This window comes from Pezoporus flaviventris, unplaced genomic scaffold (genome assembly GCF_033815535.1).
Source record: "Pezoporus flaviventris isolate CSIRO_AGI_PZ_B2104156 unplaced genomic scaffold, CSIRO_AGI_Pfla_v1 ptg000002l, whole genome shotgun sequence".
Lineage (NCBI taxonomy): Eukaryota > Metazoa > Chordata > Aves > Psittaciformes > Psittacidae > Pezoporus > Pezoporus flaviventris.
Window position 1 is genome coordinate 75138752 of NW_026892550.1, and position 24738 is coordinate 75163489.

The 24738-nt window shown below is 40.3% G+C and overlaps 1 protein-coding gene across 5 annotated transcripts in view; it reads right to left on the bottom strand.

Annotated features, from left to right (window-relative positions):
- The window catches only part of ANKRD17 (ankyrin repeat domain 17), an 87750-nt gene that overhangs the window by 15199 nt on the left and 47813 nt on the right, over positions 1-24738 (bottom strand). For 2 of the 5 annotated variants that reach the window (XM_061463237.1, XM_061463254.1), the window contains exons 8-21: positions 19464-19701; positions 18903-19094; positions 18438-18547; positions 17573-17660; positions 16734-16861; positions 16125-16268; positions 15448-15550; positions 13127-13876; positions 5848-5996; positions 4220-4331; positions 3931-4076; positions 1744-1886; positions 818-1031; positions 233-408 (exon numbers count right to left, since the gene is read on the bottom strand). In XM_061463237.1, the coding sequence (XP_061319221.1) occupies positions 233-408; positions 818-1031; positions 1744-1886; positions 3931-4076; positions 4220-4331; positions 5848-5996; positions 13127-13876; positions 15448-15550; positions 16125-16268; positions 16734-16861; positions 17573-17660; positions 18438-18547; positions 18903-19094; positions 19464-19701 (2693 nt within the window). The remainder of the gene's footprint in view (positions 1-232; positions 409-817; positions 1032-1743; positions 1887-3930; positions 4077-4219; positions 4332-5847; positions 5997-13126; positions 13877-15447; positions 15551-16124; positions 16269-16733; positions 16862-17572; positions 17661-18437; positions 18548-18902; positions 19095-19463; positions 19702-24738) is intronic. The other 3 variants (XM_061463246.1, XM_061463274.1, XM_061463264.1) reach the window with 3 other exon arrangements.

The window sequence follows — 24738 nt, forward strand, 5'->3', positions numbered from 1 at the left end:
ATTTAGTGAGACAGAAAAAAATTAGTCCATTTGGGCAAAGCACTCTAACACCAAAAGGAACAGATAACTTCTGATGGATAAAAATATATAGTGATGGTCAACACACAGAGAACCTTTCCCATTTCTTACCCTGTAGCATATAATGGAAAATAGTATTATATATTGTGGAAAATTAGTCTAAAGCCATATTACAGATGTTTTTCTACAAGCAGCACACTTGCAAATACAGTACCTGCTAATGAGGAGCTCACAGAATTTGTAGTGCCCTTTGTCTGCTGCAATAGTTAAAGCTGTATCTCTTGAAGAAGGTACTGGAGGAGCATTTACATCTGCACCCTTGTCTAGCAGAACTCTGCCGACTTCTGCATATCCACCAGAAGCTGCTTCCATTAATGGTGTGAGACCAGTCTTAGACAAGCAAGCAAGAAAAATAAGCAATTAGATGGGTGTTCACTTGACAGCCAGGATTTACTTCAGTTTCCAGAAACATATTTCTAACTCTGGTGTACAGACTCCAATTGCTACCTGTTTTTGAATACACTGAAGCCTTCTCTTTTTTTTTTTAAAGTTACTCTTGTTACGTTTGTAAGCACCTGAAAATTAATTAAGGCTTCAGAAGAAATACTTATTTTTGATGAACAACCAAAATACTAGCCCTTAAATACATTAATACAGCTATGATTTTCTTTACAATATATGGTTCCAACTGACATAGAAGTCAACCTGCAAAAAAGGCAAAGAAAATCAGATAACCCCAGAGAAGTGATGACTTTGAAGTATCTATTTTTGGAGAGTTATTCAGCCATTTGCTCCTTACCTTAGCTCTATGTTCCACATTAGCTTTTCTATCAAGCAGCAGACTAACCACTTCAGTTCTCCCCTGGAAACAAGCCAGAGTCAGGGCTGTGTTCCTGTTAGTCTCTATCTGGGCATTTATATCAGAGCCCATGTCCAGTAACAGTTTGACAGCAGCAGTGTGTCCATTCATAGCTGCCAGCATTAAGGGAGAAATGCCCAATTTACTACCAGTTCTGGAAGAGAAGGAAGGAAAACCAAAAAGCGCTATAAAACACTAGTCACATTTCTAAAATGACTTTAAGAGAGCTAGTGAAAGCAGAGTACTTACCCAAGAGCAAAAACTCAGCTACATAGCAATTACTATTGAAATTGCAAGAGGTTGTCCATGGTAGCACTGCTTAGGAGAAGTACTTGTATTTGGAGATACTACACATTACCTTTTAATTGCTTTAAATTTAAAGCCATGTCTCATGAGGTACATAATTTTTGCTTGAACCTTTCATTTGACTTTTGCAGCACAGGGCAATTTTCTAGCTCACACTGGTACGCAAGCTTTACATACATTCATACACACAGCAAAAGCTTTCCCTAAGCTACAGAGGGAAACCAATGGGATAAAACACACCCTTGATCTAATCCTGAACTAAGTTCAACCCAGCTGGCCAACCAGAGTAAGAAGAAAGACTTTTTATCTTTAACAAAAGATGACTGATTACATGATATAGGAAAGAAGTTCACAAAATACAAACAGAAGGAGATGGAAGTTAAAAGTCAGTCAAAACCTTTTGTTTCCAACTTAAAAGAAGCCTACCATAAATTACACAATATACTGGTTGTGACCAGGTAAGAATAATGAGATTTTGCTCCACAGTTTTCAAGGAAACCCTATGGAAAGGGCAAAACCACTACAAAAGCCATGAGAGAAGGGGTGAAAAGGGTACTTGCCTGGAATTTATTTCTGCCCCAGCATTTAGCAGGATCTTGATAATGTTCACATAGCCACCCGATGCAGCGAGGCTTAAAGGTGTATAATCAGAAACATTCCTGTGCTCCTTGTTTGCCCCTCGAGCTAGCAGCAACTCCACCACCTGCAGCATTGTAAAACATAAGATCTGGTTTTCTCCCAGATTTGCACATCCATCCCAGGGCAAATGTTTTCTGAAGCCTAAATACACCACTGACATCTTCCAACAATCTGAAAGCTATTTTACTCTGTTGCTTCCCTATACTCTTCACCTCCATAAATGAACAATGAAGCTGCAACAATGTTCCCCAAGCCACTGTAAAACTTCCTTTAATAATCAATCTTGGTCACCCATTAGCATGCTTAGACCATTCATACCTAATGTTGTAACAGCAGAAAGAAATTTGTATCTTTTTATGAGTACTTCAGCCAACTTTTATGACTGCCAAAACTAAATTCACTTTGAACATTCAAGTTTTGTCCTCTCAATGCTCACTATCGTGTTAAAAACATCTTCAAAACAAAGCTGTGGAGCAACCAAGAAAACAGTTCTACCTTGGCTGCTCCTATATCTTACTTTCTTCAATGCTTCTGTATCTTACATTCTCTGTATACACCACTACATCACGAAGCACGTAGATTATCCACAGGTATCTCATGCAAGAGCTATTAGTAAAATTAACATTTGCATCACCTTGCTGGCTGTGTCCCACAGGTGGTTTGCTCTTTACGTTAAAAAACCAGCACAAATACTTCTTACATTAATTATTCCTTCCTTGCAGATTCATTTACAACCCAAGCAGTTCATAGCTTCCCACAGTCTATATGAAGCTTTCATTCTGTAATGAAGTTTCTGCAGATCACCTGACAAAAACCTGAAGTGACTTAAAATCAAAACAAACATTGAGATGACAAACCACTGTCTCATCTCCATTGCAACGTTTAATTTGTTCCACTTTCAGCTTTTAAGCTTAAAACATGTTTAGATTAGATCTGTGCAACAAAAGCTAAGGGCTTTTCAGTCAGAGAATGTTCCTGTGAAATCATTGGACAAACATAGTGTCCAAAACAAAAACTGGGGTGGAAGGGCCTGCCAACATCATCTCTACTACCCAACACCCAGTGTTTTCCCATCTTCTTCCCAAAAAAAAGCATGAAAAAACACCCATGATCCATTCCTCAATAACAACTCATCTGTTTGAGAAACGCATATCAATCAACTCTTTAAAAAGTTAGGCTTCAATTTACCTCTGCTATATGAGGCTGCTAGGACAGAGTTACTAAAAGGGATGCCTCTCCCTTCTCCAGAGAGCATGGGATTCTCATTGCAGCTCATTCCCCCAGTGCCTAAAAGCTTCTGGATGGCACTAAACTGGCCAGAAGAGCTTCAATTTTTCAGTAAGGTTTTCTCAAACGGAAGTAACCACCTTTTAAACACAACAGTATCACTGTTCAGACAATCTGCAAAAGCAGGAGAGATGTCTCCAACCTCATCAATTTCCAGATGGCCACAGAGGAAGGTGACTCTGCACCAGATTATACAGCTTCCACTATGGCTTTTCCAATCCAAATAGTACAAGCATTAACAGAATTACACACTTCTGATCTGTAGCACCCACTACTGAAAAAAAAAATCTGCATTTTGATTAAGTCACATAATACAGTTTTTTACCCCTACAGTTACTGTTGCTCAATTATTTGAGAAACAATTTTTGTGGTTTTAGTGAGACACACTGGATTCATCTGCAGTATTCCAATATCCTATGCCTTATACAGGATCCATTAAGTTTTCTACACTCATATAATTTTCTTAGCTTATATAGAAATCTGATTCATGCCTAACTCCAGCTTCTCAATCGGAACACTCCTCACATTCGTATCTACATTTAACTATGCTGGTAAGAGCCCCATAATGAGCTGATGATGATTACAGTCATGAGGTCATCCGCACAGCACCAGGCCAGCTTAGAAACAGAGAAAAGCAATCTCTAAAGACATGCTGCAATCTAAAACTTGGACAATGTGAAGCTCTGCATCCTTTTAAAGCAGACCATTCTGAAACAGAATGGTGAATTAAGTTACTGTAACTTTTCTTGCAGACTGCTTCAGTACACTGAACAGAAGCTGTCATCTACACAAGGCTTTTGAAGACTTAAGTTTTACTTCACCTCTTGTCTCCCTCCTGAGCAAGCCAAAGACAAGGGAGTGTCCTTGGTTCTCTCAGACTGGGCTTCAATATCAGCTCCATTATCCAGTAAGATTTCAACAACACCCACGTGGCCAGCTGTAGCAGCCAGAATAAGCGGAGTAAACCCTGAAATGAAAAAGGATGTTTGAAGAATCCACATTCATAGCATAAAAAGTAAGCCAAAAGCTTCACATGAAGACTATGCATATTGCACGTTTATTCAGTGCGATACTAGAATAGGGTCTGTACTGCTGCAGTAAGATACTTACCTTTCTTGTCCCTGTGTTCAATATTAGCTCCTCTCTCTAGCAGGGTCTGTACTAGCTCTTCATGGCCACCAGCACAAGCAAGTGTCAATGCTGTGTCATGATTACTCTCAGTCTAAAAGAAACAAACATCAGATACAGAAAGTAAGTATTCCCCTTTTCCAAGTACAACCCCTTCATGTTGTACACTAGCCCAAGTAAAACTATACCTGTGACAATAAAAAGCTTCTGTTAAGTGTAAGACATGTCTGTCAATTACTTCTCAGTTATCTCTTGTGTTCAAGTTGGTAATAGGATTCTAGTTCTCAGATCTCTCAACTGAACTGACATGAGAACAATTCCTGACAAGAATCAAGATCCTTCAAGAACAGACATCTCATGTGTGCTTTGACAACTAGATCAACTTATTTACCACTGCTTCACTGGAATCATTAGATGGCATAATGAAGACAAGAATTCATCTTTAGCTCTTTTTTCTCTGTTAAGACTCACAGTCTCCAAGGGACCATTTCTAGTGGTAGATAGCTCACAATAGCGGAACTGAGCCTTTATCAACTTTGACTTTGTGAAAAACTTGCAACCCAGTAACTTGCGTATCATTTCTCAGTGTTGCCAGAACCCATATAAACGGCCACCATCTTATTTGAAAGAACAACTGAGAAATTTGGAGGACTCCTGGCACTGTTAGTTACAGCACAAGGACTGACTAAAATGGCACTTCTCTATTCTTAAACAACAAGCACTAAACAACAAAATCATCCCAAAGCCCATAAAGACACACACATTTCTTAGCTACTCTGCAAACTTACTTTTACTTTACTCTATTATGATCCAACATAGATGGCAACTTACCATAACCTTGATCTGCACTGGTGTCTACCAGCTAACAAAGCTGGTCAGGTTATGCCAAGGACATGGTCACAGAGGAGGCCAAGTCAAGTGCCACAAGCAGCTGAAGTAGCCGATGCTTTTCTAGAGGTTTCTCTCCCTTTCTCCACAATCTCACACCCTCTTCTCTACAATGCCCACATTAGCCATGTTACATATAGTCTAGACCTATGCATACATGTATGCTAGTTAGTATATGCATCTGGTTTGAGATTTTTGATGGCCAGCTAGTTGCAAGTCAACATTATGCAGCCCTTTTTATAACTGCAGTAAGAAAATATCTTTTCTTTAGTGGAAATGAGAGCTTGTATTACTTCCTCTTGTTAACAGCTTCAATACTTTCCTACTTCTGTCAAGCTGGGTGATCACTCGCCAACAACCTCAAGCACAATTGGAAAAAAAATGTGTGCCATGTTTTCAGGTTTAGTTTTTTTGTCTTAGATCAAGCCAGAAAAATATTTTTTTCTTTCAGAAGACAACTTTGTTATTTCTCATTATCACTCTGACAACAAAGAAATAGAAATGCAAGTGTTCAGTCATTCAAAGACTTTCTCTTATTCAGTGAGAGCACAGAAAAAAACAGGTTGCAACTCTCCAGGGAGTCACAGAGGCTTTCTAAAAGCAGCAAATCTCTAGAACCCAATTCATCAAACAACAGAGCTAGTGACTAGTGCTGAATTTTTCAGGCCACAGAAGCAAAACAGCTTTATGCCTCTATGCCACAGGGACAATTGTGGGCTTACCTGAGCATCGATATCTATAGCAGGGTAGATTGGTAGCATGGCTGAGGGAGATATGATAGGACTCGGAGTTGGCGTCTGAGGTTGGGAGACAGAAGTTGCAATGCTGTGGGTAGGAGTGTTTGACATTGCAGATGCTCTTCCACTCACTGCTGTTGAACAGAATAATTACACTCAGTAAAAGCAAAACACTTCGCTTCTGAAGTTGAATGTGACAAGTGGACAGTGGGACAGAACTCCTACTGGCAGACAGGACTCTCTATAAAATGTTCCACAAATACTTATTTTCCACACATCTAACCTACTCTTTGGACCTTTAACTCTTTCAATTTAGCAACTATGAAAAAAGTTAATTGTATGCAAAGAAAATAGTGAAGTACCAGACTACCACGTGTTCCAGAAGCCCACCACGTATCTATATATATATATATATATATATATATCCTCCAACAGTTAATTGGACCAGGAGTTCCATACCTTGATAAGCAGGACAGCAGAGCAAGTCCAGTCAATGGGTATCTATCCAGTTTTTCTTAAAACAGTTTAAAGATACTCATATAAGTGTCTGTCCAACTTTCACCCCCCACACCCAGGCCCCGTAAACATGACCACCAAAAAAAAAAAAAAAGAATGCTAGTGTCAGGATGATCACATGGCAGAACTGGTTGAAACCAGAGCAGTGAACGCTTCTGAACAGCTATTTTGCAGAAAATTTGGTCATGGTTGTTCAGATAAGCAAAAGTTAATAACATTTTACAGTTGGTGACAGTAAATTGACATAAAATAGCACTGACTGCCACATTTCCCTGAAACTTATTTCATACATACAGTGTCTGAAAAAACAAAAGTTTAACCTAAAACAGCCTTTGAGGAAAATATCTCATTTTCCTACTCTTCATTTTCTTCCTGCTCCTTAAAATAACTCCATGTTTTTCTCCACGTCTTTATCAAGTGTGATCAGCAAAGGACAAAGTGGACTACAGTTCCCTTCTGTTTTTCCTGTTCCCTTCTCCTGTTGAGTTGATAAAAGCACCTTTAACCGCAAAAAGAAAGACACGTCCTTCCCACGTGCTCTCAGTCTTCATCTAGTACACACCAGGGAGTATCCCCATGGAAGATGAACATAATGCCTCTTAAACCTCATTTTTAAGTTCTGTTGTTTTTTTTTTTTCAAACAGGTTTAATAATCCATAACTGCCAGCTACTGATAAGTAACTTCTATATTTTGTGTGAATAAGTTTTTGAACAGATGCTACAAAAACTGTATCCTAACATACCAATTTGTGTACTTCCACTCTGCAAGGTTTTTCATCCATTTTTAATTTCATTTCTGGACTTCCCATACCAAACCCCAGAAAAGAAGCTAATAAACATCACTGGGAGACTCAAAGAACTTGTAACATAAAAATCACAACCTTATATTTAAAAGTAAATAAAAATTCAAACTCCCTTGATCTCTATACCAGAGCGTCTTCTGAAAACTCTTCTCATGTTACAAGACAAATCACACTAGGTATGGATTAAAAGAAACACAGAAACTAAGTCAAAATATAGCGACAGAAGGTGAAAGATTATGGTCTAAGGGAGTTACTACCCAAAGATTGGAGTGAAATATCCTTCAGGGGAGCACCTAATTGAAACTGTTTTAATTCCTTATTCTAACTATAAATTAGAGATGTAACCTAAAATCAGAGCTTCAAATTGGTCTTCAGACCAATTTTCAGAAGTTCTCAGCTTCAACTCATGCTCCCTGCTTTACATCTAGTAGTTGAAAAATAAGCATATCAACTTTAAGTACAAAAAGGAAGTTAAAGCAGCATAAACCAGCAATGGAATAATAAAGGATCATGATTCTTGACTGTCACATCCAGTCCAAAAGAACCTGATAAAGATGGTAAACCAGACTGGAAATTAAGCAAGTGTGCTTAGCTTGGATGAGAGAAAAACACAATCATCAAATAATCCACATACAGACAAAGTGAACCCTGCTAAAGTTAAAAAACCCAAGATAGCTCAGAAGGTCTCAATTCAGGTAAAGTGTGCTTTTTATACCAATGGGGAGGGGGGGGGGGAGGGAAAAAACCCCACCACAAACCCCACAAAAAAAACCTCAAAGCAGAGACCTGTTTAAAAGCCAATCCCACCCCCTCTTTCCACGAGGTAGAATAAAAAACACCTTTACTGTACAACCCATATATAAATGTTTTTATTTATACTAGTAGAGAACATGTGTGTTGACTTACACCTGTCATATTAAATGTATTTCAAGTGTGCTTCCAGCAATAATTCACAGACAAATATAGTTCACATTCCCAAAGCACGTCACTGAGACAAGATATTAATTTCAATGGGTAATGGCATTATATAGATTTCACCATCACCAGTGCAAAGTTCAGATTGATGATGGAGGGCAATGAACAGAATCATTACTGTGTCCAAACAAAAACAGGAAAGTTTTCAATAAGCCAAAAGGTTTCTGCAACAGCCTTGAGGAACAAAGAGAGTAACCAACTAGCCTTGATCATCCAACCTAGTCACACTGATAGTCAACATGGATCTTTCCCCTCTGCCCCTCCATCTACTCTAATGGACCGGCAGCAACAGTTAGCTAGAAGTCCACAATTAAACATGAAGACATCATGACTTCATGCCTGGGATAACAAAGTTTTCAAAGCTAGTGCACCATTAGAATATTTTAGTATATACACAGCTTTGTATGGGACCAGCTACCACTGCTCATCACATTACAGAACAAGCTTGTCAGAAAAGATCAGTCGAAGCACTATTTCACCACTCTGGTCCAAGCCTTTTACGTGTGTTTGGGTACGAGGCAGTTTTGTGCTTCCTGACATTAGGAGCATAGCTGCTCTTCATCTTGATTTCTTTCTGGCCATCTAAGCTTTCCCTTTCCTTACAAGTGTCCTGGGTTCAGCTGTAACAGTTACTTTTCTCCTTCTCAGTAGCTGGTGCAGTGCTCTGTTTTGGCTTTAGTCTCAGAACAATGCAGATAACACAGTACTGCACCAGCTACTAAGGAGGAGAAAAATAACTGTTACCATGCACTGGATTAAGGAGTGGAGAGTGAGTGAGTGGCTGCGTGGTTCTGAGTTACTGGCTGGGCTTAAAACCACAACAATAAAAAGAGGACATCCTCACAACTGCTACCTTCTCCCCCATGCCCAGCAGCCCAAGAGAAGCACTGGTTTTACAACTGCTGCCCTTGTATCAGGGGAGGGACACTGACCAATTAAGAAACCTGAGAAGTAACCCAAGAGGGTTCTTTCCCCCCTCACTCATCTGCATGTCCTGTATCAAACCAAGTGTCTGAAAAAAGCCTGACATGCTCCTGTAAGGAACATGGAGCTGTTCGCTCTGTTCAAGCTTGCTACTTCCTTGAATACTTGGTATTTTCACCAAGTGCAAGTTGTTACAGAAACCAAGCACCTTTATAATCCCATTTCATTTTTATATCAACCACTAAGTTTCTTACTAGTGTTGTCTGGTCGTGGCCATACTCTTTTTTTTAAAAAATATTTACCCCTTATCTCCTGTAAGGTCAACAGCAGATGTATAAAACAACTGGTTTACGTTTCATTGCAATAAGCCAAGATGAGGGACTGAAAAAATGAAATTCCTTACAAGAAATGTATTAGATAGCTCACCTTTTTCCAACTTACTTCAAGTCAACTCAACAGGCTTGTTCCACATCAGTTCCTTCCCCTCTACCCCCAATTTCTCTGTAGTATCTTAGGTTATTAAAAGATACATTCCTGCCACACATGCTTAAAAATCAATAGAGAGCACTTCAGATGCATAACATGCCTTGAATTACAAGAGTCCCAGTTATGTTCTGAATTCAAGTACAAACACACAGTGTGGCTTCTATGAGCTAACAGCTCTGTGGATGCAGCCTGAAAGCCACCCCACACCAGCAGTAGCGATGATCATTAGGTATTTTTATATATATTGGCATTTATATTTGTATATAGTTTTAAATGTATATATATTAGTCCAAAAGGCAGGCTACAGGGTCTACCCCACTCAAAACCAGCTGCCTAGCAATAGAGGTAAGTCTTTTAATATTCCAAGGACAAAGGTTTAGATGCATTTACCATACATTTGCAAGAACAACATAACCATTGGCAGCAACCAGCTGTAGTTACACCAAGGCATAAAAGCTTTCATCCTCAGTTTCCTATGGCTCCTGCACAGGTCACAAGTGGGACAGAACATGACAAATTTTCTGTGATGCTAGTGCTTTTTTTCAGTACTGAGTTTCTGTGAAGAACCTGCAGTCAAAGCATGTTCTTTCTTAGGTATTTAGACAGTTACAGTTAAAACTGACTCATCCCACAAGGTAGCTTCCAGGAATTTATCTTATCAAGTGCTTCAAGATTCCTGAAGTTCCTTTGTGAGGCTCCTCTACTGGACATAATCCTTCAAGTACTTACTACTTCTAAAAAAAAAAAAAAAAAGAAATGTGCTGTTCAAAACAGTATTTTATTCTTTATATCCTTACTTAGCACATCATTTAACACTTTTTTTTTTTATTCAGGAGTTACAAAGCAAACTCCTGTTCACTAGCTTCACTGCAAGCTAAGACCTTCTCCATCATCTGAAGCTGAAGAGAAAATCTTTTTTGTGTCATCCATTCCAACAGGATCAGGTAGGATCTCGAAGATCAACCAGAAAGATTTACTATTTCTTCATCTTCTTTCCTTGAACACTACACCCCCCCAGTCCCAAATTTCTCAACTTGGTACATTCTCTGTTGTTTCCAGGCAAACTTGTAGCACTCTGGGAACATGAATTTCTTTCCCTAATAGCAAGGAATCCTACTTTGGAGTCCCAGAGTTGATCTAGCAACAACACTTGACCTCTACATCAACACCCATGTCTTGTATTCACCTTTGAATCAACAGCACTTGCACACCTAGCCTTGTTTTAAACAAGTGCTTCAAATGGGAAAATTAAACTCATTGTTTGCAGCTAATTAAGCGCAGACATGAGAATTAAATAAAGCTTGCACAGTCAAGGCAAAGCTTTGTTTTCATAACTGCTGCGACAAGCTGCAGCTCTGTGATGGAACTAAAGTCATCTCAGGAACAGAGATTTTAATCCATGGAATACTCTAGAGGGTTCCTATTAAGAAACTAATCTGACAGAATAGACATAAAATATATATCTGCTGTTTAAGTGTTTTGTGTTACACTGAGCCCATTTCAGCTCCACACTGAATTCTGATCTGTGGATTCAAGCTGGCACTTAAGTTGTATACTCAGGTCTGTACCTGCTCTTGCGTGAAAAAAAAGCCAAACTTAAAATTAGCCACCTCACAAAAAAGCAAAGATGTAATTGCACCAGTACAGCTTTTCACGGACTTGCCACAAATGCCTTACAGAGCTCAATCTGCTGGGGGATGAAGGGACTGAGAAAGAGGGTTCTGGTGGATGAAAAGCTGGACATGACCTGACAATCTGCTCTCACAGACCCAAAAGCCAACGGCATCCTGAGCTACATCCATACACAGCTAGAGGATACAGGGAGGTGATTCTCCCCCCTCTGTCATGCCCTGGTGAGACCCCCCCTGCAGTCGTGCCCAACGGAAACCATTCTACTGTTCTGTGAATTTAGACCTCATGATCAATTGCACATATGTATGCACATACTAAGAGGTGGGACTTTAGTACAGAAACACTCCAAGGCATATTTGGAGTACCTAACCTTTCCAAAAAGCATGCATGAGCATTTGGGTATGTGGCACATGACCTAAAATGGTTGATTCTCAACATGTTATATGCAGTTAAGCACATAAACTTTTAGTTAGGACATTTATTAAGCTATACATTAAACACAATTAAAATGGTTGCACAGACTCTGCATGAGTAACCCACAACTGTAACTATCCCATCTCCTGGACTGAGTAGCTGGTATTATGTACCCCAGCAGCTTCATGTGAGAGAAAGCTTCACTACCAATACATGATGGACATAGTTGTATATCCTTTTTCATGCATCCAGTTTGGCTCCATTTTTTGCATCCACTGACAGCCTCCAGTCTGTATCTCTATGCTTTAATTCTAACACCACATTGTCAGAAAAGAGTCTCTGTAGCTCCCGTAAGTTCCAGTCATCTTTAATGAGGATTTGCCTGAGCAGCAGGTTACTCATTAGATGCCTAATGTAAAAAGTGTTGTTCCAAGTATTTTAAACAATCAGCATCTGATATTCTTAACTATTATTAGAGTGTCTTCTACTTGCTTTGTACCATTACCGCACTCCAGTAACTCTTGCAGCATACACACAACCTGTGCCTCTGCCCTAAAATGTACTTGGAGACCTCCCTTTCCTCTGGCCCATACCCCTCATCTCAATGTGCTTTACAAAGTAGGCTTGTCAAAACAGACAGCGCTTTTAAAAAAGACAGTTCACCAGCAAAGGCTCATCAAGTGATGTGATTTTTATAGTACTATATACTAACAGTTATCCTGTACTCAGCTAGAGGAGTCAAAAATCAGTATTTCTGCAACTGCTCAGGCATGGAAAGGGGACTTTGTGCAACTGAAATGGGCATAAAGGAAAGCAACACTAAAACCTCACATTTGTTATGGTATTTAAAATACATTCCATTCTTTTATTTTACCACTTAAGGTTTAAAGCACTGGCTAAAGATTCTCTGAAGTGATTAAGACAGCTTTGGGAAGGCTAAATTTGTTTTTCACGGGCTAAGCAGCCATCTTCTGAGTAGATATAGAGGATTATCATATTTTTTTTCCAAACAGAAGTAAAAGCTTCAACAGTTAGACTATTCAAGGCCTACCCAAGAAGCTGTCATTCGAGAGACAAGTCTACAGGTTTCTTACATATTACAGACTTGAGCAGCTACAGCTGCTCAAAGACTATTCTGAGTGCTCCAAATCAATTCTCAGCTAGTCCAAAGTACTAACTAGTATAATCAAGATACTGGTCCTGAGCTACAAACCTATTGAAATGGAACTATTAGACCCTAGCACATCCCTCCCCAAACTGTGAAGAGTTGTAAACACCACTTCCAACATACCAACCTGACCCACAGGCACCAGTTAGCTCAACAAAAGAAAAGGCATCCCTGCAAATGGAAAAGTTAAACCTAGTTTTTTGCCCTTCTCAAGAAAAGGACCAGCAGGCTAATGTAGCCTGGTGTAGAGCTTGTGGAAATACACAAACACACATACACAGAGAAGTGGACATACCCTCAACTGGTCAAGCAAATATTATACCTGCTCATAACAATATAAACCCACCTGCCATGATGTCATCCAGCGTGTCATTGAGCGTCTGAGCAGGGCTGGCTACCATTAACCCTTGCTGTGTTTCTGTCAGTATTCCTTGCCCCAGCCCTGCTAGTTGTGCTTGGCCCAACACTGGCTGTCCAACTATAACACCTTGCAGCTCTGTAAGATTTGCGATGGACCCTGGAGGCAAGGAACCTGCTGCCAGAGGCAAAGCTTGGGGCATCGCCAGAGGCTGAATTGGTGCAAAACCCGTCTGCGCGGCAGCTTGCTGGGGATCATCTTTAAGCAAGATGGGGTCCACTTGTTGTAATCGTGCATAGTCTCCCTCTGAGAGCTGTTCTCCTACCCCAACAGGAGTCAGTAGTCCCAGATGCTGGCAAGACTGTTGCTGTTGCTGGAGCTGAATTCTTTGCGCTTTTACCTCTAGATACTGCTTTTTGAGCTGCTGCTGAGTTTTCAGCTGTAACTCTCGCTCCACTTTCTGCAGTTCCTCCAAAATCTTTTGCTTCTTCTGAATTTGTTCCTCTCTGGTTTTGTTCAGCTCCTCAATCTTCTCTTTGGTGAGCTGGTCTGCATGTGCCAATTCCAGGGACTGCAGCTGAGCATTCTTCTCTATGGCTTCTTTTATCCTCTGCTCCAGCTCTGTCAACTTGCCCTGAGCCTCTTCTACAATGCTCTCTGGAGACTGATTGGTGATGTAACCCTGTACATCCTGGTTGTTTGCTGGCAAATGACTGCTGGACTTTTGTTTAGAAGCAGCTGTGTGAAAAAGAAACCCCCTCAGAACCAATGGAAGTGCATATGAATGGCATCCTCATTACAGAGCTACTCCTGGGATGCTACATGGCCAGTTATGCACCAAGACACAGCATCCACAGAAGGTCAGCGTGTACTGGAAGGCCCTCCAAGAAAACTCTCATCTTCCACTAGCTATTTGAACACAGCAGTCAGATTGCAATTAACAGGACAGATTACTGCACATACATCCCAAATAACCCTGTGCTATATGGAAACATTTATTCCAACAATTGTTAATTAGCCCAATGAAGCCATTGTCTCAAGAGCCGCTGCTCAAGTGGTGCTACGAGATAAATGGAAACAAAGAAAAGGATATGCTGTCTCCTTACTTGATGTTTTGTGCCTGTGATGTTTTTGGTATGGTGTTAAAGACATAAATGTATGATTACAGCCCTGAAAGCACAGCAAAAGTGATGCAAAAACATCTTGAGGGACAGGTGACTTATGCTGGGCCACTGGCTTTGTGAGTGGCTTGGTAAGTTTTAGGATGCACTACGCTTCCTTGAACTACTGAATCCTTTCACTACAGGTATCCAGCTTTGCTCAGTTGAAAAACAGCACTAGACCCCAGCATAGTCATTTACAGTTAATATGATCTAACAGGGTTTTGTTTAGCCCCTACATTTTACCCCTAGCAGACATGACTTTGCCTGTGTCAAAACTCAGCTCTCTGCCCAGGCAAGGCAAATGTTTCAGCCTTCCTGCAAGAATGAGCGATGGACTCATCCAATTCATCTTTTATGAAGAAGTCCACAGTAACACAGCTGACATGGTCTGCCGTATCGGTTGCAGAAGGAACAATCGGTTAATTTTGAAGGGTGAAAGGCAAATCAAAACTCAGGGTCTGAGTCAGTGGAGGTGCCCAGTTTCTTCCAGTCATCCTCGCTGTATTTCCAGAACAATACAAGTGTACACACAGCATTAATTTTTTTATGATATGCACGCCTGTATTTGCACTACTGCTGATCCTTGATATAAATTGGTTTTGGAAGAGAATTCTTAAGGACAGAAAGTGTTAAGTGTCAAAATGGTAGTATCAAAATAGATGCAAATTTAGTCCTGGCAGGACATGAGCCACATCACACTCAATGTTTTCTAGCACAAGAAATTCTGCCTTCAATCCAATTAATCAAACCCACTCCAAGACTACACTCCTAAGCAAGCACAAGTTGTCAAATCAACTACAATATGGACTTTAACATTTGTTTTTACAACTTCCATTATCAAATTTATATAGGCTTCTGGGTGACAATTTGCATTAGCCCAGTATGTCAGACTAACGCGTTTTAACATATCTATTTAAGGCAGATTTCTTGACGCTTTATAATTACAGGGTTAAAGACTGATATTCTATTTGGCAGATAAGCAACTCCAAAAAAAATTTTTTTTTTTTTTTGAACCAAAAAAATCTTGCAGTTCCCTTGACTGAATCCAGAAACACGCTTCACAGGAGCTACTCTGCCACAAGTGCAACTCTCTATCTTCTACCTCAGAAGGATATTTACAAAATAAGCTCCAGAACTAAGACTGACCTTTATTTCTGATGGGAAGGGTTGTGGCGACATTAGCAGGGGGTTTGTCAGGCTCCTGGGGTGGGACGACCATTGGCAGCGCCTGCACTGGTACACGAGGAGCCTAAAATGTTGGATACTTAACAGATTACTTTTCTCATACTCTAATCTAGTTAGGTAAATAAAACCTGTTAGAAAAGCAGAGTTTAATGGTGACTAGTAACATTTAATACATTTTTTTCATATGCCAAGTTCAACAGTCAACTGTTTGAGATCACCTGACTTTCATATACTCTGTATTTTTAACCTAAAAAATTACTTGCCAAACGCTACTTATCTCAGCATGGTACAGTGCTCTAGACAGTGAAGCAAACACATGCCACATTGGGCTACAAATGGAATTCAAGAGCCTCATTATTTAAGCAGACCTTTTTGCTTGCTGGGTTTTTTCCTCTCATGATTTTTTTCCAATCATACTTCTAGGGCAGCAAAAAGAACACTGAAAGCATAACACAGTAATGCTCAGAGAGTCTTCAACATTTTCACAACAGCTCAAAGCCATTTTCAGTGCGTTCATGTACAGTTCAGTAGTTCACGAAATGAAGTAACACAACTTATCTCTAAACTTGAGTAAACTGCAAAAAAGAAAGGCAAAAAAAAAACCTCAAACCCACAGCCAGCAAGCCTCTAAATCTTACCCTATTTAAATCATGAGATGGTGGGGTCAGCTGCGTAGCATCAGGAGGAGGAGCAGAAAGCAAGTTGTTTGGGTAATCGAGAAGGTAACAAACCACACTGGTATGACCGCCTTTTGCTGCCTCTATTAACATAGTTGAGCCATCCTAAAGAGGGAAAGATGACGCTATTAGAGAACAGTAACATCAAAACCCCGCAACACTGAAGCATTTTGGAAGACATGACATTGTATCTATTAAGACTGCTTTAACAAACATTGATTCAACCTGCAGCAGGTCCACACAAGTTTAACGACTTCATTTACTCCCAAAAACGGTAGGAACTGTTAAAATTTTCCTTCCTCTTCCACAATTATGACTTTAAGACTGCAGTGCAAATTTAATATCTTGGTAATCAATCAACCTGAACTCCTTGTAACTCCAACTTTTATAAACATGCTCATGAGCACAATGCCTGCTGATGTAGTACCAGCTCTAGCATCTTCTCTTAAAACCATGGCATGTTGGGTCAGTTGTAGAGAACACAGAAGGACAAAATTTGTTTGGCTTTCATTAGTTTTAAGATTAATGAGACATCACCTCAATGGAAAATAAGGTAGTTGAGCAACAAACCTTCAATCTGTGTGTAGGATCAGCACCATGAGCTAGCAGTAACTCCACAACTGCCAAATGACCTCCAGCACAGGCCAGCGACAGCACTGTATGATCATTGTTAGCTGTGGTCCTATTCACATTTGCTCCTTCAAAAGTAAGAGGGGGGAAAGATTATTTTAAAATACTTCAACTAGTTCTCCTCTACCAAAAGAGACAATTAAATTTCTTGTTAAATATGGAAACTTGGTTCTCCGTGGCTGCAGTCTTACAGCTGATAAACAGCCAATTATTACTATCAGACTATTTAACACAGCACAAAAACAAAAGCAACCCAACCTGCACTAGCATTCCAAGCTCACTCTTCAAATGGCTACAGTCTAAGTATGGAACGTCACAGGGCGGGTGAACCTACTGCTTTTAAATTTGCCACCAACCATGCCAGGACTGGGCCTCTTTTAAATACAAAATAAAAGCAAACATTAAGATCTAACACAGGGATCCATGCATCTTAGCAAATGATTGATTGTAGCTTTGCTTCTTTCCTCTACAATATAAACACAAAATTTACAACACACTGGAAGTTTTAGGTCAGTCCTCCTCCATACATGGAAGGTCTAAGAAAAATCTGTCAGCATCAGCTTAAGAGACAGAAAACAGCAATTCCAAGCTTCGCATCAACTCTAAGCATTCAACTATCTTGCCAGAAACCAGAGGTGATCATTACACGCCTAATTTGAGAATCAATGAGGTACGCGAGTTAAAGCGTTTGAAACAAATCCAAGGAAGATAGGCTAGAACTGACATGCTCCTAACCCTGAGTATTTCTAACAGCAGGAAAACCCTTTTCACACTCTTACCTTTGCTAATCAAGAACTGAACAGTGCAAACGTGACCTGCTCTCGCAGCTTTCATAAGAGGAGTTCTTCCACCTTCTGATTCATGCTCCTACAGCAGATAGAGAAAGGCTTAAAGTTCAGAAGTAGCACAGGTCAAAGGATGCAATTCAACCTTGGGAATTTTTGCATGGAAAGGCACCAGACATGGAAGATCCCTCTTTAATGTTTCACAAACTATAGATGTAGCATTTACATAACATTTGAACTTGCAGATCGATCAAACTACCTTCATACATGTCTGAGACTCCAGTACAAGAAGCACTCAAGCACATGGTGGGAATTTGACCTGAATATAAAGTATTCTGTTCTGCTTAACTGCAATTTTTGCTAACACACTGGTTACAAGCCTAACATAAAAATCCATTTACCTCTGTCACCTTAATTCCATTACAGTACACCAACAGATTACATTGGAGCAGAACTATCAACTGTTTGTTGCATAAGGAATAGAACAAACTTGAAGGTACAAGAGATAACTCATAATCAGTTCAACAATTTAAAGCTGAATGCTGTTCACGACTGCACATGACAGAACCACCAAATCCCTTACTTCTCTGTAGAGCCACCCTGAATGGCTTGGAGATGCTTTAGAGCTCAATCACCAAAGTACTGTAACTGACCTACACACTTTCAGGTAAGTAAACAGCCTAAAATCCATTAGAAAAACATCACCAACTCATACATCATTAAAAGAAAAAGGTTAGAAGATAATTTGAATGCAACTATAATAAGTGAATTCAGTAAGTTTTCAGCAATGCACTGAGAACAAAACCAGAAATAGAGACGTTTCTAGTTTTCTTTCCTAATTAAGAAGGTAACAACTTACCAAATCTGCACCTGCCTGCAGTAAGACATCTGCTACATCAGTATGGCCATTTTCACAGGCATATGTCAGTGCTGTGTCCCCTGTTGCTGTTGTTGCATGCACATTAGCCCCTGAAGTAATAGTAAAGACCATGTAAGCTTTACAAGATTCACCACAGAAAACATGCAAGTCTCTTCACAACCTTTACCACATCAGACAGCAAGTTTTTAACTTCCCCCTTCCAACTGAACATGTATGAAACTGAGAACTTAATCCTCTGGAACAGGATTAGAAAAAATAAAAATGAACTAAGAGTTCATTCACATCAACCTAATCTTCAAAAGCTAAATTAGGAGTCTAACTGGTAAATTACTTGAGGTTCCACAAACCTCTGCAACTAATGAGAAGGTAACAAACATGGGTAAAGATGTTTCTCTCAATGTTACAGTAAGCCTCTACATAACTGTTACCAAAATTACTCCATACCTGCAGCTAATAAATATTTGACCAGCTCCAAATGACCCTCTTGAGCAGCTTCCATCAAAGGAGTAGAACAACCAAGTTCAATGTCAGCTCCTGCTTTAATGAGGAAATCTGCAACCTCCAGAAAACCTCCACAGCAAGCCAGAGTTAATGCAGTTTCTTGTGTCTCCTCTGTCTGAGCATTGATGTTTGCTCCTTAAAACCAAACAAAACACCAGTTACTGAAAGCAGTATCAGCAAGGATAGTTCCTGATGCACAAGGCATCTTATTGTATAGATTCTCTGTTTTAGAGCTGCAGAAATTTTATTCTCAAGTCACAGTGTATCAAACTACAAGATTTTAACTTCACGGAACTACTTTGGAACCCCCCCGAGCACCTCAAAGCACTTCTCTACAGCTTTTCAGCAATACCACCGCCTCAAGATAGGCCAAGGTGATCATGCAGAATGCAAGTTACCCACATAATCCAGTGCCTGTTTGAAAAATGTCAACCTGTTCTGAAGAACATTTCCACGCAAACAGCTATTGCAATTACAATCCATGAAAGGTCCCAAAATAGTTACCTTGACCAAGTAACAGTGCCACCATCTCTTCGTGGCCTTCTCTAGCTGCCTCCATTAGAGGTGTGTATCCTTCATCGTTGACCTCTTCCAAGTTAGCTCCACGTTCAATCAACAACGCTGCCAGTTCAACATGTCCACCACAGGCTGCCAGAGTCAATGGAGACTCAAAAGAGTCCGCAGGCATGTTCACCTGAGCTCCGCTGTCAAGCAGTAATCTTGCCACTTCCACATGGCCATCCTAGGAATTCAGAAAAACAAAGATCAAAAGGCAGGCAAAAAAGTAAAATTACTCCTCTTCTCCAGAGCTCTAAATAGTCACCAGACAAACAACAAAGCAAAACCCAAACACTTGAGAGGGAGCTCAATGAGGAGCCTGCCTCCTCCACAAGAGCAATACCAAAATCCTCTAACACCCAGGACTTCTCTTGGTTAAAGACTGTGCTAAGTAACTTAAGGAACAAAAATGTTATCAGTCAAGTCTATTTTTTCTTGTGTTCTGGCAACAAATTTACTGCTAACACCACAGGTGGCCTAATACATACAGGAATATTAGAATTTCACTCCAAGAAAAAATAAAAATAAAAATCTATCTTCTCTTGGACGTAGTAAGAGGCTTTGATGTTCTTCCTAAAGACTACAAAACCTTTACGTTGCAAACAAGTCACTGAATGAAACAAGTCACTCAATGCCAATGCTCCCCACTTCAACAGAAGAGGGAATTTTGGTTTAAATCCAACATGCAGTTGCATTATTTGTTCAATACAGTGTATTTCAGTTATAAAAACAATGCACATCAAGCAACACAGTTTGTCCTCATAACCATGCAGACTGCTAGTGTCTCTATTTGTTAGAGACTCACAGCTTTTGGGGAAGAAAGAGGAAGAGAGGAAAGGACTTAAGGTCAATAATTTTGCTTCCTTCCTTTCTTAAAAGGAAGCAGCACACAGTAATACTGCTCGTCTCTTGGCACCTGCAGAACTATTTCACCGCTCAATTTAATAGCGGAGTCAGGACTTTCTCCAAGAGAAAAGCAAAACCTAAGACTTTTTTTTTGTCAGGGTTTACTCAGACATGACAGGAGCCACCTGAATACAGCCTTCCCTTGGCAGGATTTGCCAGATACCACTACCATGGTGTCAAAATTGTTTTACCAAAACCGTGCTCCTTAGTTTACACTTCCTTCCTTTAGAAACAAAGCCAATACTTGAGGGGTATGATCTTTGTCATGTTTTTAGTATCCCATAAATCCAGGTACTATTTGAAGTGGCTTTTCAGCTGGATGTTTACCCTGGAGGCCTGACAATGACATATCCAACTGCCACTCAATCCTGCTTTTGCTTAGATAGCAGCAGAGGCTGGCTCAGTCACTGCAGCCCAACAACAGCACAGACTCTCCAAGCTGTTTTTCTCCATGTGGAAATTGCCATCATTCCAACATGGAGTAACCATAATGGGAAAAGGTCTGACATAACACAAGAGGATGGCACAGAAAAAACAGCAGCTTAACAGGAACACAAGGCTGCCCTGTCCCAAGGTTGTAGCTGAACAAGGTAAATATACCTTGACCTTAGATAACTGGTAAGAGGCAGAATATATTTCTTGCCAAGCTAGAAACCATAATCCCAAACAGTTCTTTTCCAGACAAAACACAGAACTGACATTTTTACACCTAATCTTCCAAAATGTTTTATACCTTCTTCCAAGATCCAGGGAGCAAGATTTCCTCTCAGAAAACTATCTAGGACATTAACCAGGATGTATTCACCTTGACATGACAACACTGTTTCAAGGGGAAAAAACTCCAATACTCTGTAAGGAATCTCTCCTCAGGGCAATGAAGTGTGATTCAACCATGAGGCTCTGGCAGAACAGCTCACTCCTCACCCCCGAGGCAGGAGAAGAATAGCAAACAGCAGGAGAAGGTGTGCTTCCAAGTTGCTGATGTGGGACAAGCAGCCCTGAGAGTAATTGCTGGTGTTCAACCTCATATAGGAATTCTATCCATGCTTTGACCAGCCTTGCAATGGGGTGGTGCCCTTCAAGCTCGTCTACAACCACTAGGAAAACTCTTTTAACTGCTATGAGATAAAAAAAAAATCTGACCAATCTGCAGTAGGTATATTTTACATATCAACTGCAGCAGGCAATTGGTACTCGCACCTCCCTGTGAACAATCAGGTTACTTCTGCAAGAGGAAGCTCGAACAAAACAAACCTGCTTTTTGCTCCCACAAGGCAAGTCCCATTGCCCAACAACTCATTTGCATTAAACCCATGTTAACTCTTATCTATAAATAAGCTCTGTGTCAGAAGTCTTCCCCAATACTTGGTAGGAGAAGGGTTAAACAGTCTCACTGGCTTGTATATTAGCGTAATACTCTCCTGGGTTCAGCTACAATGGTTATTTTTCTCCTTCTCAGTAGCTGGTGCAGTGCTGTGGTTTTGACTTTAGCCTGAGAAGAACTCTGATAACACACCAATGTTTCTAGCTGTTGCTAAGTAATGCTTACCCCGATCACAGACTTTTCAGTCTCATGCTCTGCCAGTGAGAAGGGACACAGGAAGCTGGGAGGAAGCAGAGACAGGACACACCTGACCGAAACTAGCCAAAGGGGTATTCCATACCACAGCACATCATGCCCAGTATGTAAACTGGGGAAAGTTAGCTGGAAGGCTCAGGTCTCTGCTCAAGTTGGGCTGGGTATTAGTCAATGGGTGGTGAGTAACTGTATTGCCCATCACGTGTTTGGGTTTTTTTTTTCTTTTTTAAACTTTCCCTTTTTAGTTCTATATTCTCTCCCCTTGTTATTTCCCTTATCATTATTCCTGTTCATGGCAGTAGCAGTAGTTTTGTGTTACACCTTAGCTATTGGACTGTTCTTATCTCAACCCATGGGGTTTACATTCTTTTGATTCTCCTCCCCATCCCTCTGGGAGCAAGGGGGAGAGAAGGGAGGGGAGTGACTGAGCAAGCAGCTGCACAGTTCTAACTTACCAGCTGGGCTTAAACCACAATAAATATACATCTGAAGTGTTTAAGGCCAGGTTGGATGGGGCTTGGAGCAACCTGGTCTAGTGGAAGGTGTCCTTGCCTGTGGCAGGGGCTTGGAACTGGATGAGCTGTAAAAAACCTTCCAACCCAAACCACTCCGTGATTCTACAATATATTCAAACTCAATGCTGTTCTAGAAAAGGTAGTTTCTTCTGCTACAGAAAAGCAAAAACTGCTTCTGCAGAAAAAAAACACTTTATTTCAGGCTTTAAGTGACTGAACATTTTTATGTGCTGCTACAGAAAGCTGCCCCCTCTCAAGGAGAACTGAAGGTACTGAGACTCTCTCACCTGTCAGTTCTGAGCAGCAGTGTAAAAACACCTACTACAGAACAGTTTCCTGCATAAGTAAGGGAGAGTGATTGCTTCCTATTGCCCAGTAAGTCTTAATAAAAAATGGGTCTCAAGATTTCTGCAAGTCTGATGGACTTTTAAGTCTGTTGGCAGAGGGAAAAGGGGGAAGAGTGTGGCAAGGAAGAGATGACTTGCTTCATAGCTCCATGAAGTATCAGCTTTTTCTGCAAACTTCTGACCTGTCAAGAACCTGTCCTAATGAGAAGGCTACTGCAACATCAAACAATGTAATTTTACGAGGGAACTAACTGCAAGAACAGCACCCATAATATTTATGAGGCTAATCTAGTCAGATTTCAGAGCACGATAAACACTAGCTCAAGCCCTGTTTACCTACATGCCTTTCTTTCTAAGGACTTCTTGTGAGTGTAATGGTTTCTGTTAAGGATTCTCCTATCTGAAGCCACTAACTTCTTCAAGTAAACATCACTGGCCGATTTTAGCACCATTATAGTTTTTTCAGGGAAGGGAAGACTAATTACGGGCTTGTGGCACTGCTCCATTGGCACTGTCACTATACCAGGCTGATAACATGAAAACCCCAACCCATGAGAAATCCATTTAGAGAGGAAGGCAAAAGGAAAACCCAAGAGACAAGCTGTCAGTTTTACATGCAAGTTCCATGTTTAGATGAAGGATCTGGAATATGTTAGCATAAACAAACTACTGACCTACCTAAGCATGCTGCAGCCATACACCCTACATAGTAGGGAATCCTCCACCATAAATGTTGCAGAACAAACAACTGCAATTCAGGGTCACAAAGGGAGGGGGGAAGGTATCAAAAACCAGAGCCTAATTCTGCTCCATTTTATTTCACTTTCGTTTCTCCAGCAGGAAAATTTCTTATCTCCAAAAACACCAATCGACATCTGCTAGGTTTTCCATCCTACCAGCTTATCCCTCACTATGGGGCAGGGTTAACAAACTTATGGCAGGGTATTCACTTAAGAGAATACCAAAGGCTAAACAATTCCTTGGAGGAGAAATCAAGATGATAAATGGGCACATTTACTCCATCATCAAAAGAAACTACCAAAGGAAAAACCCAAAGCAACTGAATCCTATTACTTCAGGTAATATGTAGGAAATTGATTTCAAATAGGCTGTGGACTTTTAAGAAGATGCAGATGCATGAGACTTAAATAGTCTAACTACTTCAAACAGAAAACTATCCACTTGGTAAGTTTTCTTCACCATAAAAGCCTGCAATAATCTTCAGTGCAGCATCAATTACACCATTCCGGAGTTAAAATGCACACATACACAACCTTTTCCAGGGGAAGTTTCATATATCCTGGTGTTCTGTGGCAAAACACTTATCCAAGAATCCGAGTTGTTCTCAAGATCTTACTAAAATTCATAAAAAGGTTCTCTCATCTACACTGCCATCTTCTAATTGCCTTAGATGAGCAAAGCAGCAACATGGAAGTACTCATAGTAGTATGAGGTTAACAGTTTGCCCTTCCATCTCCTAGTTGCTTCCCAACAGTCTGATCCTGTGCTTTCAAGGTGCACTTGGTTCTGTGAACCATAACAACACAAGCTGCACATACAACCCTGTAATGTAAACACCTACACCAAAGAGAACTTGGCCTACAAACTCCTTACACAAGACACAGGTATGTTAAATACCTCTAACAGCCATGTTACGACCATATTCACTGCCCATGTTTCGCACATTAGAATTGTTGAAAGCACTGCAACAACCACTGGGAATCTTTCACTTCAAGTTATTTAATTTGGACATTCCTGTGTGAAGGACTTTTCTCATCATAAACTGAAAAAGTTGCTCACCCAGAAACATGCATATTTACACAAAGCAAAACCAAAAGGGGTTCTGTTCAAATAAACTACTATTATTTACTTTT